A 17,943-nucleotide genomic window follows, 5' to 3' on the forward strand; every position below is an offset into this window, starting at 1 on the left:
TTAGCATCACTCATTTCAAACAAATAGGCAACGCAAATGTCAAGCGCTTGGTTGGAAAAATGATGCCGACTATGTGACATAAACACTGAAGTATGCTTTTATGAACTACTAGATTCAATCTAAACCAATTGGTGTCAAAAATGAGCTATTGTTTACTTGTGAAGATATGTGTTAAAAAATTACTTATCATCTAGATAACTCGTTCTGCTCACACCTTTGTAGGGGTATGAGGGGGGACCATCATCTTCATTTTTTGCGCATCGAAATTGCATCAGTATGATTTACCAGAGCTTGCACCCTCTGAAGCGAAGTAAGGTTGCATGTCACTGAGCGCTGTGCAATACCCCGTATTGCCCCGAGAACACATTTTTCTTTCCGACTCGGAGGAAATACAATAATGCTTGGAAACGCAAAACATGATACGTTATTGAAGCGCAAAAGAGAGCACTTTGAAATACTACGAAACTTTTTTTTCAATATGGATTGAGCTACCTCACGTTCGATTGAAAATTGCGGCAAAAATGTTTTTTGATACTGTTTAAATAGCAAAAGAAAGATGTTATCATACGACTAGGTTTTTTTACACTAACAGCAATATAATAAATGCAACTTACCGGCCATCCAAATTCAAATGGAAAATGTATTGGGTTCCCGAATCCTTCTTGCATAGTTTTCTCAGTTAGATTTAACGTATTTCCTTCAAATGTTGGAGTAGTAAAATCACCAAACGTGCAAGGCGAGGAGGTGTCAATTTTCGCTTGATAATGTTTTAAACACACGCGAAATCTTGTTTTGCACGTTCCAATACAGTTGCCATTTAGGTTAACACGTCCTGAACAGCAGGAACCATCGTTATCAACACCTCGCTCATTTCTGAAGTATATTAATTTAAGCTCAAACAGTCCAGAACCTTCAACCTGAAAAACAGGAAACTCTTATAAACAGAAAAACCTATGTACCTATAATCACATCATATTAATATATTATAAAGGAAGTGGATAGGATCGCGTTTGACTCAGGTATAAAATTGTAATATATGATCAAACAAAAAAAAACAACAGACAAGTATATATGTGGTACATATTTCCCTCTACTGTGATATAAAGACTGTCCCAGGAAGTGTGGACGCACTTTGATTTCGCTGTAAATAATTCACAAGTGTTAGATAATTTTTTTCCCTTTATGGGCTACTCTGGCCGAGACGGGTGTGCTTCACCCTGTAACCAGTCAATCATTGAGTCGTGCGTCTGTATTTTGTCATTTTACCAACTGTTTCTGTGTCTTAAATGTCCTCGTCGATGAAACTTTGGAAAATTTCGCATTGTATCCGCTTCGGTCTTGGCCCTTGCTTTCCTGTATAGTCTTTTATATCTGAAGCGGTACAAACGAATATTACGTTAAAATTCCTAAATAGATGTAGATATTTTTTTATTTAAAAGATATTTTATTCAGGCCTATTTGCGTACAAGCTTAACGTGGCCGATTTAGCTGAGTTATTAAATAAAAGATTTTTTTTTTGTATTGTATCTCGTTGTCACCCTTTTTCTAGGGGGAGAGGGGCTTCCATTTTCCTCCTGCGAGGATAGAGGGGCACTTCGTTCGTGGTTCGTCTCGTCATCCATTGCCGCATCGGTGGTATTGTTGTTGATTTCGTTGCTGGTTGCTGTAGATGCGCTTTGTTGTACATTGTTTGCAGTTGCTGGTTGGTTGGATGGTAAGCTGTTAACTGCAGCTGGTGTACTTTGTTCTATAGGGGATACGTTGGATGGTTTCGTTGAAGATGATGCTTCACTGTTGTTGGTGACTGTCACAGGTGTACTGGGGTTGCTTGGGGTTGATGTGAAGGAAGCACCGTTGTCCTTTGGTATAGTTGTCTCCTTGTCCGGTTTATCACATGGCTTACCGTAGTGAACAGCTTTTTGGCAATATTGACATGTGGCCATCTGATTGTCATAGGTAACAAGTGATTTGCACGGTATTCTTGTATCCTGACCGAATGTCACATAAGAAGGTATAGGCCTCCTCAAGCGCATGCGTAACAAACGTACGCCATTTAGAATACCGGGGAAAAAATTCCTCCACTTTTCATCTTCGATAGAGAGAATCTCTCCGTATTGGAACATAGTTTTGCGAATATAAGAACCGTTGACGCTTGAGGGAAGATCATGCACACGCACTTCTATAGCACTATCTTCCATATATACTGGAATGTTGTACTTGATATTTTCATGCTCCACATAGTGCACATTATTATTGTCTTTAGCGAATTGAATTGCATCCAACTCTTTATAGAACTGGATATAAACAACATTATTGGTCGTATTGCATTGGAGTAAATGCACACGTTTAATGTCAAGATTCATTTGCTCCTTAAGCAAACCTTCAAGTTCTCGTATCGAAGGTCGAATTTTGCACTGTCTGAAGTCAACAATAATTGTATTCTTTCGTACCGACGGTAGCTTCTGTTTGTTTGGTTCACTCATTTTCGAGGTCTATTGTTCACTACACAATACTGTACTTGGTTTCTTCTGTCCCCAAAGTAAGCGGTTTTGTTTGTCGACTGACTTGGATGAGATGTAAACCCGAACTGAGATGTAGATATGTTTGGTCTACTAACACTATCCATTCTAATCTGCTCTGATTGTTTCTATCTTTGTCGAAGTTACGTTACATTTCCTTTTCCCCATTGCATCTCTTTTGTTGACTATGCCGGAGAAACCTGTTAATATCTCAAGCTGATAATTTATCAATAATAAAGAAATAATAATAATTACTATAACAATGATAATAGTAAAAGTAATAATAAAAATAGAAATATTGTGACTTACCAAAAGTTAACATGTCATCAAATGAGTTATTACATGAAAATGCCTATTTTTCGTCGTTTTACTGGGGCTCTTGATTTGTTTTCAATTTCCTTTTGGTATTCCTGTGGCACCCTAGGATTTTTCCGCTCCATATCGTTTATGTCTATAATCTTTTATTTTCGGTGTTAGTAAGCTTGTTAAATTATATAATGTAAGGATGCGCATTTAACACTAGATTGCCCAGGAAAGTCACAATATGTAAACAATGGAAGGACTGCTTAAAATTCTGTAAACTTTTTTAATTCTTTAACCAACGATATATGCACTAAGGCACAATGCACTAGCTTTTATTTATTCTGTCACAGTTTTTATTATTGACTTTCTCTCTTCCAATCATTTTGACTGCTTTTGAGCAATTTAGGTCTATACTAAATTTTCTGCCTTCTAGTGTTGAGCACGCATCCAGGAAACAAGAACTACATGTATTTCGTGATGAAATACTAGGTGTGATTGTATGAAATGGTCCACGTGAACCGTTCTCTTCCAGAAACACACATCTCACACTCTCAGTTAGAAGGTGTCACATCTGTGTCAAAGTTGGAGAAATCTAAGTACATTCAAACCCCTCCCGATCTGAGAGTGTATTTACACCTGATCAAATAGTTTCGCCGTAATTGCAATTTGTAAACATTACCGATACCGAACCGGATCGGAAAGGTTTGGAAGTTCCTAAACGGTTCATAAGATATCAATTTACTCCTATTCCTGATAACAATAGTCCTCCTTTTTGAATTAAATTCACCAGTCCAGGACGACTATTATATATTAATATTCATCCCAACTAGATCAAAATAATTCAAATTGGTGACCAATTCCAGGTATAAGAATGCTCGAAACCACCTAATGACCTACTGTCAATTTCAAGCAGTATTAGCCATGTCCACTCCGAGATCGATCCAGATAACATAATAATTTTCATCTTTTTACTTTTACAGGGTGATTTTTTAAGAGCTTGAGAACTTTTTTAAACAATAAAACGCATAAAATTTGCAAAATCTCATCGGTTGTTTATTTTAAACGTTAGATTGGTACATGACATTTACTTTTTGAAGATAATTTCATTTAAATGTTGACCGCGGCTGCGTCTTAGGTGGTCCATTCGGAAAGTCCGCTTTTTTATCGACAAATTTTGTTCAGCGATGAGGCTCATTTCTGGTTGAATGGCTACGTAAATAAGCAAAATTGCCGCATTTGGAGTGAAGAGCAACCAGAAGCCGTTCAAGAACTGCCCATGCATCCCGAAAAATGCACTGTTTGGTGTGGTTTGTACGCTGGTGGAATCATTGGACCGTATTTTTTCAAAGATGCTGTTGGACGCAACGTTACAGTGAATGGCGATCGCTATCGTTCGATGCTAACAAACTTTTTGTTGCCAAAAATGGAAGAACTGAACTTGGTTGACATGTGGTTTCAACAAGATGGCGCTACATGCCACACAGCTCGCGATTCTATGGCCATTTTGAGGGAAAACTTCGGAGAATAATTCATCTCAAGAAATGGACCGGTAAGTTGGCCACCAAGATCATGCGATTTGACGCCTTTAGACTATTTTTGTGGGGCTACGTCAAGTCTAAAGTCTACAGAAATAAGCCAGTAACTATTCCAGCTTTGGAAGACAACATTTCCGAAGAAATTCGGGCTATTCCGGCCGAAATGCTCGAAAAAGTTGCCCAAAATTGGACTTTCCGAATGGACCACCTAAGACGCAGCTGCGGTCAACATTTAAATGAAATTATCTTCAAAAAGTAAATGTCATGTACCAATCTAACGTTTAAAATAAAGAACCGATGAGATTTTGCAAATTTTATGCGTTTTATTGTTTAAAAAAGTTCTCAAGCTCTTAAAAAATCACCCTATATAAGCGAACGATCGATCGATCTCGGTATGGTCCGACTTTGTCAATACGCGAAGTGTAAATTGACTCCCACCTCCATCCGCCAAGCGGGGGTACGCGCCCTGTAGCTCATCATCCAAAGGCCAGGGATAATTCACAAGTGTTAGATTTTCAAATTTTATTCGATATACTGATAATATTAGACTACAACAACAGAATATTATTCCCAACATTTGCTACTTAGCCATTGAAGAATAGCTTGCGCACCTTCATGTGAACGTTCCTCTTTAAATTCCGTACAGACTTCTTGGCGACAAGTTTTTACACTTTTTCCCAACCTTTTTTGAACTGATGAATGGTTTCGGCTGACATGTTTCCTAAGATGTGCCTTCGTTAATCCTCAAAATTCCTCCATTGGTCGAAGTTGTGGGCAATTGGTGGATTCATGTCTTTTGGGACGAAAGTGACATTTTGGTAGTATACCATTGTACCGTTGATTTCGAGTAGTGGCAAGAAGTAAAATCTCGTCAGAAGACAACAGGTTCCTTGTAGCTTCGAATCATGGGTAGAAGTCGTTTTTGTAAACATTCCTTGATGTATATTTCGCTCTTCATTGAAGCAGTGGTGATGAAGGGTTTGGAAATCTTACCGAAGCTACGGATTGCTTGCAGATAATAGCTTTCTTACCAAATTTTTCGACTTCAATCAATGTCTCGGACTGGTTTAACTCTTGCCCTTCTCGCACCGTATAATATTGTGGTCCCGGCAAGGGTTTGTAATCGAGTTTCACGTAGGTTTCGTCGTTCATGATTACCAGTTCAAATTTCCCGCAAGAATCGTATTGTACAGCTTTCGAACCTTCGGCCTGATCGATGCTTCTTGTTTCGGACTACTTTTTGGTTGTTTCTGCTTCTTATAGGTTCGAAGATTCAAACGTTCTTTACCTCGAAGAACATTTGACTTCGAAGTGCCCACTTTTTAGCCACATCCCGAACAGAAACCTTCTTCTTTTGCTCGAACGCCTTCAGTATACGTTTATCAAACTGAGGGTTAGCAGGACCTTTTTTTCGACCCGTTTTCGGTTTATCCTCAAAGGTGTTATCCTCACCGAACTTCCTGATTGCATTTCGCACGGCATTTTCACTTACTCCTTCCATTTTTGCTATCTTTCTCAGTGACAGTCCGCGTTCTGTGCACCATTTGTACACAATTTTTCGACGTTGTTCTGCTGAAAGTCCACGCATTTCGAAACAAACAAATGAAAACGAATAAACAACTGCACAAGTGGTTAGAGAAGACTGTAAGCAACAGGACGCAGCCATAAAAATTGACAGATTCTGAACCATTGCAAAATGGCAGCGGTTTTTGGTTGCGTCCATACTTTCTGGGACAGTCTTTAACATCGAATATTACTACCAACATTTATGTAAAAACGTATAAACGTGTACTAAAACGTCAGGTGCCTCACGGCCAGTTAACCTTCGATCACTTGAACATAGTACGGTGAAAGTTTAACACCTTTGAAAGTTCTTTCTTCCGAAAGTGCCTAAAAAGATATAAAGTTAATGTATATTAATTGGCGACGAGGTGAACAGTTTAATATAATGTATATCTTAAAAGCGTTAACAGTGCTGAATCAAAATTTTGAATGTTTTAAGAATAGAGCTGCAGAGCAACAATATTATTCCAATGACGAAAATGTGTCTCATGGAAAAAGACAAAGACAAAAATATTTGAATATTATTTTTGCAATTGGCATCTTCAAAACAGTTGTTTATAAACAACTGGTGCATCTTTTGATATAAAATATCATTAGGATGATTTTTGTTTGGATTGAAATCTGGAATCTAACTTTCTCAAATGAATTTAAAAATTATTGCACTTTACAGCAAAGTTTGCAGAATTTTTTTAAGCAACTTTGCTGAAAAAGTCACCTGCTTACTTCTTCATTTGATCGAATTACATTAATTTTTCGGAGTAAAAGTAGAATGGCTCCTAAAAAATCACATTATTCAAACTTTTTTTAGAACAGTTTTACGAGAAAATCGCCTTTCGAAGAGTTGTCGTGCTAATTATTGCGCACAATTTGGCTTAACTAAGTTTTTCAATATAAGCTACCATTCAAAAGTTATGATTGATTTTTGAGCTTGAGCTTTAGCTTGTTTGAGCTTGAGCGACCACCCCTGGTTGCTACTCCGTTACTGATCGGGATTAGCTGAAATTGTACAGGGAATTTCTAGATGATCCGACCTGGGACTGGTAAATCATTCTTCAATGTACATCTTCTGGTAATCCCAGAATTCATTGATCAGTACCGGCGCCGGCCAGGCCCGAACGTAGATCGTCTAAGGAATGGGAAGGGATGTTAGTCCAACACTTCTTGTTACTAGAGGCCGTATATACTACTGCGCACTCCACATGTGAAGGATATTTGTTAGTAAAAATTTAAGTATTGGTATTATTCGCGCGCGACTCAGTATGTTCTGGTTTCAAGATGCTCGGATGCACCACTAAACTCACTGACCTTCCGAGTTAACGTTTCAACAATATCCTATATTAAAGTCCCGGGAAGTCTTGATTCACAGCTCTTTTTCGAAATTTCACAGCTCTTATAAATGAAATTACATGATACAAAATAAACGAGTGAATAGGACTCGGACAAAATAGTCGATTCATTGCATTGACATATTCTAAACAGTTGTTATAAAATCATTTTAAACCACCAAATAAAGGTCAACAGATGTCACGCGCGTCTAGATTCTTTATTATTTCTACTTTATTATTTCAATTCTTTATTAAAATTATTAATTGGTTATATTGGTTGATCTGGGCAGCCTTTATTGTTTGAAATAGCATTATTGTTTGAAATATTAATATCATGTTTTTTATTATGTATTCAATATACTGATGTATGATATCTCTGTTATTAACTTTGTAATATCAACGGATATGGCAAACGTTGATTTTTATCATTCAATTTATAATCCTGAAAGACAATCAATAACATGGAAGAAGAAAACATTCCAAATAAAACTTTTCTCCGAAGCTAGACGGAAATTGATAGGTTGAATGAAGAGATAATTTAGTAAAATAGAGTAATCAGAAGTGAAACATTGAAAATACCTGATAACTGAAAGGAAAAAGGAATCCCTGCAATTGTCGCCTTTTACGACATGGAAGCAGGAACTTAGTGGATCTATTCTTGGTTCATTTTTTTCCGCCGGATTCCACACGGCATCTAGGCTGTCCGGAAAGAGCTAATAGGTACTATCAATCTCCTAGTGGACCCCAGCCCCTACAGTTATGATTGATTTTTCATCAAAAACTAGTCAACCGTCCAGTTATCAGCAAACTTTCGTGGCGATCGGTCTATTTAAGTAGGAAGCTCGGAAATCGAAATTTGCTCACGAACTTTAGTACAGTATTATTTGCCGCTCTACTTCGGTATCAAGTATCGAAACTATCGCAACCGTTATTTCCGCGATGCCGGAGAATACTTTTCGTGTGGACGATTCGCAGTTCCCGAAAACTCTTTCTCACGACGCGATCTTAAAGTTCATCGGGAAAGAGCTCGGTCTTGCACAGCCTTGTCGTGGCCGAAAAAATCGTAGAAGAAAACGATAACAAGCCCAAAATTTTGATTTTTGATGGAAAGGTGCACAAACTACGAGTCACAATGTTCTAAACATTCGAAATCTTTTGTGGATAATCGCTATGGCGCGTTCGAAAGCATAAAGAACGGTGTTCGAATTTCCCGAATGGTTGTTAAAAATATATTCCTTCCCTTGTAACAAAAAGAATAGATATACACAAACATCTCTCCGAAGCAGGTCGACTACTCGACTATCGAACTACCATCTCGAAACCTCAACTTTTGCCCTGGGCTTGACCAGCAAAAGACAACTATTGCACCCCACAGCTCCGCCCGCACGATATCGGGTACACATACATCACGTCAAACTTTACTGCCCGATTAGACAGATATCCATTTATGTTGTTTCTCAGATCACAAGGCAGTTACGCTCAGAATCTGCCTCACTCTTCACGAAAAAGCTCATGCCTGAGGATACTGGTCGCTCCATCCCTACCTCCGAACCGCCGAAAACATCGACGAGTTTCAGCTACGGTTGCAATACTGGACTCATCAGCGGTGCAACTGAAAGCCAAGCCTAAAATCATTTTTTATATCATTTATTTTACCCCGGCTTTAGTCATAAAAAAATCAAATCAATTTACAAATGGAAATAGAAAATTACCTTTGACAGTTTCTACAGTGAACAGCAGCGTCTCTACAGATTATTACGGCAGGCGGTTGACAATTATCATATCAACCACACTATGCTCACTACTATCAATCGACTTAAAGCCAAAATGCTTTTGCATCAAAGACGGTTGACTGAGATGAAACATACTTTGCAGGAGAGCCAATTTCTACCTACCGACTGGGAGAACGAATAAGACGAAAAACTGTTATTTAACGAATTCGAAATGACATAAACGAAAAAATAGAAAACGCAATAACAATCAAAAATTACATGGTGCAATACTTCTCTGAATTGTACGCACGTAACCAAACGGAGGAAGAACGAAACAACGGTATTTTTCATTGCGACAGATACCTGATATACCTGATCAGGATGTACCGATCAGGATGTACCGAATGCACCTAGCATGGAATGCACCTAGCATACCTGATCAGGATGTACCGAATGCACCTAGCATGGATAAAATCACGACATCGGATATCTTGAATGCAATTCGAACTAGTCTCTATTGACCAACTGAACACTGGCGTCGACCAGGAGTTGTGCATTGATCCTTTCACCATGTTCGAATTCTTTGCTAAATATTTAAAGAAGATATTCAATAGAAATTATACTTACTAAATATGGCTTGATGGTGTACTTATTCTACAATCTTGAAAGAGGAATTAAATATATGTTTTTCATTTGCATAGTAGAATATGAGTGATGATTGATGAGTGAGTGGATCATTATTTTGGGTCTAAGTGAAAGTGTCGAATGTCTGAGAAAGCGCCAAACATACTACAATGTAATCTAAGAGAGAGCTACTTTCAACATGCAACTAAACTACTAAGTGTGGATGTTTCGGGCGCTGTTATCCACGCCATTTGCGGTTCCAAAAGGTAACCAAGAGTACACGATTCGGTGATCATATAACCAACTGCATACTGCAAAAGAGATCAAATTCGATTAGTAGATCGCTTCTCTTCCCTAGATCAAAGTGTAGTATTTGTTGTAGCATGGACAATGCCTGACAAGTTTGGCACACTCAGAAAGAGGAACACATCCATTTTATTGCTCCCATTCTGTGTATTGTTGCCTCTTCTTGTCAAACATTACCCATGGCACCATTAGTGTGCATCCTTCTCCATTGAGTAAGAATACAGACAAGCCCTGGGCAGGCTTCCCAAATGTACCGCCGGGCGACATTATTATTGAGGCTGTCTGCTACTCTTTCCATGACAGCCTTGTGATAGGTTTCATCACGACAGCTCTTAGACAAATAGTGCTGTACAGCCAACGTTGCCGTCATTCACTTCGTCGACAGTTCATTCCATCCCAAGACATTTTGTCGTGGTCCACGACAGCCGAAGAAGCATGAAGTTCTCGATATTGCGACAGTAAACTTCGGGTATCAGTCACTGCGTTGTTTCTGTCGAGAGAAAAATATTACTCTCCCTTGACCAGGTCTGCGGGTTTTTAGTTTTGCCTTTGGTGATTGCTTTGCGCAGCGGTTGATCATTGCGCATAGCAATCACAGTTGTTAGGGCATTGATAACAATATAATTGATAATTAATAATATACGGAACTACTAATACGAAACGGATTGAAGAACGGACTTTGGTTTTAATGAAAGTTAATTTTTATATTTTGGTCGATCTTCTATGAATCGATCGATCGATCAATGAAATTCCATAGAAAGAAAAGTTTGTTTTCAGAAATTATATTCATAATTAAAGAGCAATGTATTTTATTTGTTTATTTGTTTCTTATGATTCATCTGACATAGTTTGTCTTAATGAATAAAAGGTAATGAACAAAGTACACTAAAATTAATTTTCACGATACACAATATGAAAAAGGTCAAGTAGACGTTGATGAAACACACGGGACGACACATTAAAATCGAAATACTGGAAAAACTCGTTGAATCTCGTACAGACAGAGCGAAAAGGTTCGTGCTGTCCATAAACCGTATTCCTTGATTCCAGGAGCAGAAAGTTGCGTTGACGAAGTGATCTTTCCGGTGCGTAGAGATTTAACCGCATTAGCAAAGGTGGGCAGTCAATATCCCCCAAAAGCAGTTTAGCAGCAAATGTAGCTTGAGCAATGATTCGTCGTGTTTCCAATGGCTCAAGATTCAATAGACGACATCGATCGGTATAGGGCGGTAAATTCATGGGGTCACGCCACGGTAGCAGGCGCAGAGCGTATCGCACAAATTTTCGTTGAACAACTTCAATCCTAGTATTCCAGAGAGCATGGTAAGGACACCATACCACAGCGTTTGACTCGAGTTTAGAGCGTACAAGTGAGCAATACAAAGATCTCAAACACAACGGATCCCGAAACTCTGAGGCAATCTTCATGATGAAACCGAGTTGACGATTGGCTTAGGCTAAAATTTCGTCATAATGTAGTCTAAAAGTCATTTTTTGATCCAGAATGACACCAAGATCCTTTATATTCTCCACTCGTGTCATGGATCTTCCCGCAATGAAATAATCGAATATGACAGGATCAGTTTTACGATGGAGGAGATGATACAGCATTTCTCGATACTTAAACATAAATAGTTGAGCACCATTCAACGTACGTTTGAATCATTTCCTGTAACTCAATGCAACCCAGGAGACATTTGACAACTGTAAAGATTTTTGTGTCATCGGCATAGGAGAGTCTGCATTCCGGTGGTAATAGTAGCAGAAAATCGTTCATGAAAATCGAAAACAGCAGCGGTCCAAGATTACTGCCTTGCGGAACTCCGGACAGGTTTGAGAAAACTTTTGAAGTCGAGGAGCCAATTTTTACACTGACATAACGGTTTGTTAGGTAGGATCTGAACGATTTCACGCTCATCGATGAGATTCCCAGTCGTTGCAATTTTGATAGAAGAATTCCATGATCCACTCGGTCAAATGCTGCTTTGCGATCCATATACGCTGCGTCGATTTGCCATCCGCCTTCCATACTCTGCACACATTTCGAAGTGAACAACATGAGATTAGATGACACCGAACGTTTCGGATAGAACCCATGCTGCTCGTTATCTATGTAGTTCCTACAGCTGGCAAAGAGGGAATCGTTCACAATAATTTCGAACAGCTTTGAGCAAGCACACAAAGACGTTATTCCTCGATAATTGGAGACATTGCGTTTATCACCTTTTTTGTGAACAGGAAACAGATAGGAGAACTTCCATAGAGAAGGAAACTCACATTGTAGAGTTGAAAGGTTAAACAGTCTTGCTAGTGGATAACTGAGAGCGCCTGCACAACGCTTCAGCACAGATGAGGGAATACCGTCGGGTCCAGCAGCGAACGACAACTTCAATTTGTTCAATGCGACTCTAACCATTTCTTCGGTTACAAGCGGAATATTGAAATTAAAAATATCTCTAGGCACATCTGTGACTGCTTCGTCTATTTGCATCAGTGTAGCAGAACTTTCGTTGAATGTTTGTTTAAAATGACAGGCAAATAAATCGTACTTTTCCTTTGCGTTGCGGGCCATTTCATCGGTTAAGTACATAGATTTTAACAGCTGAGACAGTTCGGCGTGCTCGTTTCAGGCAGTTTGCGTTCGGTTTGTGGGCTGTAACATTCATAGTGTATGCGCGTACTGATGTGCGTGGAGCATTATTTTCATCCTCTTTATCTCTTCCTTCAGGATAGTAAAGGCGCGATCGTTCCATAATAAATGTTCGTAGCGAAAGATATATTCAAATCAAAGATTTCGTTAGCGTTAGCTTTGCAGTCGACTTGTAAGTCTACGGGACTTTTGCATGGCCAGTGCTGCAATACTACGGACACTAAGAATCCTTTCAAGTCAGGACGGAAACATACAAAACCTGGCTCGTTAAGTTCGTTATACATTGAACCAGCAATCGAATAAAAATCTTGAGTGCCAAATTTGGAGTCGGAATTTGCAAGGCAAAAATCATTTAGAAACATCTTATTTTCAGGTACCGTACAACAAAGCTTTGAATACAAAAACTGAATGAAAAATTCCGGTTCTTCCAGAAAACATGTTTCCAAGCATGGAATGCAGCATGGTTGCCCGTAACAGATTCGAATGTTTATTTCGTTTTATTTAGAAAAAAAAAGTTTTAATTCCCTAAGTTTGTAATAATGTCTTTCTTGAGTAATACGGTCTTAAGCTTTCCAGGCATATCAAGTTATCTTCTATATATGAATAGTATAGTGTATCTATTACCCTGGAATATATTCCAAAATACATATCGGGTAGGGTACGTTTACTTATATGATATAGGGTTGTGCTGATAATCTACTGAATCATTTTCTTCCTGTTATGCATAGAATTATCTTATTTCCAGAAACGGCATATTAACTATTACATTATTTTGGTCATAGCTACCAGAAGTTCGCGACTTTTACACACGTTGAAACTGTCACTTTATATTGTAAAATTTAAAACACGGTTAAAGCGTATCTTTCATCAAGCAGAAGCTTGTGTTCTGTATATTTTGAATTCTTTAACTTAATGTCATTGTTTGCCACAAAACTTGATATAAAAGTAACTGAGGCCCAAATTTATAGCTACAGTTAAAAGGAAAATTTCATGTAAACTTCTAGAAGTATCTTAATCATTTCCTCTATGTGCTTTTACGCTCAATCCAATTTTAGAAATGAAGATGTTGCAATCACGAGCCGCACGCAGAAGAAGATGCGGTGCATTGAAATTTCAAACAGCACATCCAGTTTATATGCGCTTGCTTCAATTCTCGTACACATTTTTGGTTTTCTGTTTGAGTCGGCTCTCACGCCCTCACATTTCCGGAACTTCCAGGGCGAACATGGGATCGAAAAAGGAAAGTTATTCGTGAATAGCAAAGCGAACTATTGAATTTAATTCGGATCCGACTTCCACAGTTACAAGTCTAATAATGTCGAAAGTTTTCTAAAGTCTCATTGGCTTAGTAGCTTGTGTCCGCATTAAAAAAAATCAAACGTTTGGAACTATAAATATTGTAAATAAATAGTGAAACATTCTGAGACCCGAGTTCATTGCACATATTTAACAGTTTTCTTTCTGAAAAGAAATTATGTTCTGTAATGTAGGGTGTAAATCCCCGGTGAACGACCACAATTAAGTTTGAAACCGGGAATAAATAAAAGATATAATAATAATAATAATAATATTAATCATAACAATAATAATAATTTTTTTTCCCTTTATGGGCTACTCTGGCCGAGGGGGGTGGTTACAACGATCCGCACTTTCCATACCGGACGAACTCGGCTATGGTGCCCAAATGAACACTAGTAACGAAGGAGGAAACCGGCCTATCATTGATAGGTTCCCTCCAGCATGTAACCCAAGCGACAGATTCCTTTACGGTTATCAATTTGCAACGAAAGATACGAATATCTTCTATTGCAAGTTCACCAGAGAGTTTGTCAATTGGGCAGGAAGTGTGTGCTTCACCCTGTAACCAGTCAATCATTGAGTCGTGCGTCTGTATCGTATTGGTATTTTGTCATCCTATCAACTGCTTCTGTGTCTTAAATGTCCTCGTCGATGAGACTTTGGAAAATTTCGCTTTGTATCCGCTTCGGTCTTGGTCCTGCTTTCCTATATAGTCTCTTATGTCTGAAGCGGTACTTACGATTATTACTTTAAAGTTCCTAAATAGATGTAGATATGTTTGGTCTACTAACACTATCCATTCTAATCTGCTCTGATTGTTTCTATCTTTGTCGAAGTTACGTTACGTTTCCTTTTGCCCCATTGCATTGCTTTTTACTATGCCGGAGAAACCTGTTAATATCACAAGCTAATAGATTATCAAGAATAAAGGAATAATAATAATAATTACTATAACAATAATAATATCAATAAGAAATAATAATAGTGACAATCAAAACAATAATAATAACAATAATATTTAAAATAATACAATAGAAACAACAATAATAATAATGATAATAATAAAAGTAATAATAAAAATAGAAATATTGTGACTTACCAAAAGTTAATATGTCATCAAATGAGTTATTACATGAAAATACCTATTTTTCGTCGTTTTACTGGGGCTCTTGATTTGTTTTCAATTTCCTTTTGGTATTCCTGTGGCACCCTAGGATTTTTCCGCTCCATATCGTTTTTGTCTATAATCTTTTATTTTGATAGTTTCTCGTGATAAAAATAAAATAAAATCAGGTGTTAGTAAGCTTGTTAAATTATATAATGTAAGGATGCGCATTTAACACTAGATTGCCCAGGAAAGTCACAATATGTAAACAATGGAAGGATTGCTTGAAATTCTGTGAACTTTTCTAATTCTTTATTTAACGATATATGCACTTAGGCACACTGCACTAGCTTTTATTTATTCTGTCACAGTTCATATTATTGACTTTCTCTCTTTCAATCATTTTGACTGCTTTTGAGCAATTTAGGTCTAAACTAAGTTTTGGGCCTTTTAGTGTTGAGCACGCATCCAGGAAACAAGGACTACATGTATTTCGTGAAGAAATACTAGGTGTGATTAGATGAAATGGTCCACGTGAGCCGTTCTCTTCCAGAAACACACATCTCACACTCTTAGTTAGAAGGTGACATCTGCGTCCAAGTTGGAGAAATCTAAGTACATTCAAACCTTTCCCGATTTGAGAGTGTATTCACACCTGATTAATCAGTTTCGCCGTCATTGCAATTTGTAAACATTATCGATACCAAGCCGGATCGGAAAGGTTCATAAGATATCAATTTACTCCTATTCCTGATAACAATAGTCCTCCTTTTAGAATTAAATTCACCATGTTCAGGACGAATATGATATATTAATATTCATCCCAACTGGATCAAAATAATTCAAATTGGTGACCAATTCCAGGCATAAGAATACTCGAAACCTCCTAATGACCTATTGTCAATTTCAAGCATTATTAGTCCTGTCCACTCCGTGATCGATCCAGATAACATAAAAATTTTCATCTTTTACATTTATAAGCGAACGATCGATCTCGGTATTGTACGACTTTGTCAATACGCGAAGTGTAAATTGACTCCCACCCCCAGCCACCAAGCGGGGGTACGCGCCCTGTAGCTCATCATCCAAAGCCCAGGGAATAATCATAATAATAATAATAATAATAATAATAATAATAATAATAATAATAATAATAATAATAATAATAATAATAATAATAATAATAATAATAATAATAATAATAATAATAATAATAATAATAATAATAATAATAATAATAATAATAATAATAATAATAATAATAATAATAATAATAATAATAATAATAATAATAATAATAATAATAATAATAATAATAATAATAATAATAATAATAATAATAATAATAATAATAATAATAATAATAATAATAATAATAATAATAATAATAATAATAATAATAATAATAATAATAATAATAATAATAATAATAATAATAATAATAATAATAATAATAATAATAATAATAATAATAATAATAATAATAATAATAATAATAATAATAATAATAATAATAATAATAATAATAATAATAATAATAATAATAATAATAATAATAATAATAATAATAATAATAATAATAATAATAATAATAATAATAATAATAATAATAATAATAATAATAATAATAATAATAATAATAATAATAATAATAATAATAATAATAATAATAATAATAATAATAATAATAATAATAATAATAATAATAATAATAATAATAATAATAATAATAATAATAATAATAATAATAATAATAATAATAATAATAATAATAATAATAATAATAATAATAATAATAATAATAATAATAATAATAATAATAATAATAATAATAATAATAATAATAATAATAATAATAATAATAATAATAATAATAATAATAATAATAATAATAATAATAATAATAATAATAATAATAATAATAATAATAATAATAATAATAATAATAATAATAATAATAATAATAATAATAATAATAATAATAATAATAATAATAATAATAATAATAATAATAATAATAATAATAATAATAATAATAATAATAATAATAATAATAATAATAATAATAATAATAATAATAATAATAATAATAATAATAATAATAATAATAATAATAATAATAATAATAATAATAATAATAATAATAATAATAATAATAATAATAATAATAATAATAATAATAATAATAATAATAATAATAATAATAATAATAATAATAATAATAATAATAATAATAATAATAATAATAATAATAATAATAATAATAATAATAATAATAATAATAATAATAATAATAATAATAATAATAATAATAATAATAATAATAATAATAATAATAATAATAATAATAATAATAATAATAATAATAATAATAATAATAATAATAATAATAATAATAATAATAATAATAATAATAATAATAATAATAATAATAATAATAATAATAATAATAATAATAATAATAATAATAATAATAATAATAATAATAATAATAATAATAATAATAATAATAATAATAATAATAATAATAATAATAATAATAATAATAATAATAATAATAATAATAATAATAATAATAATAATAATAATAATAATAATAATAATAATAATAATAATAATAATAATAATAATAATAATAATAATAATAATAATAATAATAATAATAATAATAATAATAATAATAATAATAATAATAATAATAATAATAATAATAATAATAATAATAATAATAATAATAATAATAATAATAATAATAATAATAATAATAATAATAATAATAATAATAATAATAATAATAATAATAATAATAATAATAATAATAATAATAATAATAATAATAATAATAATAATAATAATAATAATAATAATAATAATAATAATAATAATAATAATAATAATAATAATAATAATAATAATAATAATAATAATAATAATAATAATAATAATAATAATAATAATAATAATAATAATAATAATAATAATAATAATAATAATAATAATAA

At 34.0% G+C, this 17,943-nt stretch overlaps 1 protein-coding gene across 6 annotated transcripts in view; it reads right to left on the reverse strand.

Annotated features, from left to right (window-relative positions):
• Positions 1-17,943, reverse strand: part of LOC131436956 (neurogenic locus protein delta) — a 250,535-nt gene that overhangs the window by 121,171 nt on the left and 111,421 nt on the right. For 5 of the 6 annotated variants that reach the window (XM_058605963.1, XM_058605962.1, XM_058605961.1 and 2 more), the window contains one exon: positions 615-917. In XM_058605963.1, coding sequence (XP_058461946.1) covers positions 615-917 — 303 coding nt within the window. Of the gene's footprint in view, positions 1-614; positions 918-8,957; positions 9,116-17,943 lie in introns of those variants that run through there. The other variant, XM_058605965.1, reaches the window with a different exon arrangement.

The sequence above is a fragment of the Malaya genurostris genome, chromosome 3 (assembly GCF_030247185.1).
Source record: "Malaya genurostris strain Urasoe2022 chromosome 3, Malgen_1.1, whole genome shotgun sequence".
Lineage (NCBI taxonomy): Eukaryota > Metazoa > Arthropoda > Insecta > Diptera > Culicidae > Malaya > Malaya genurostris.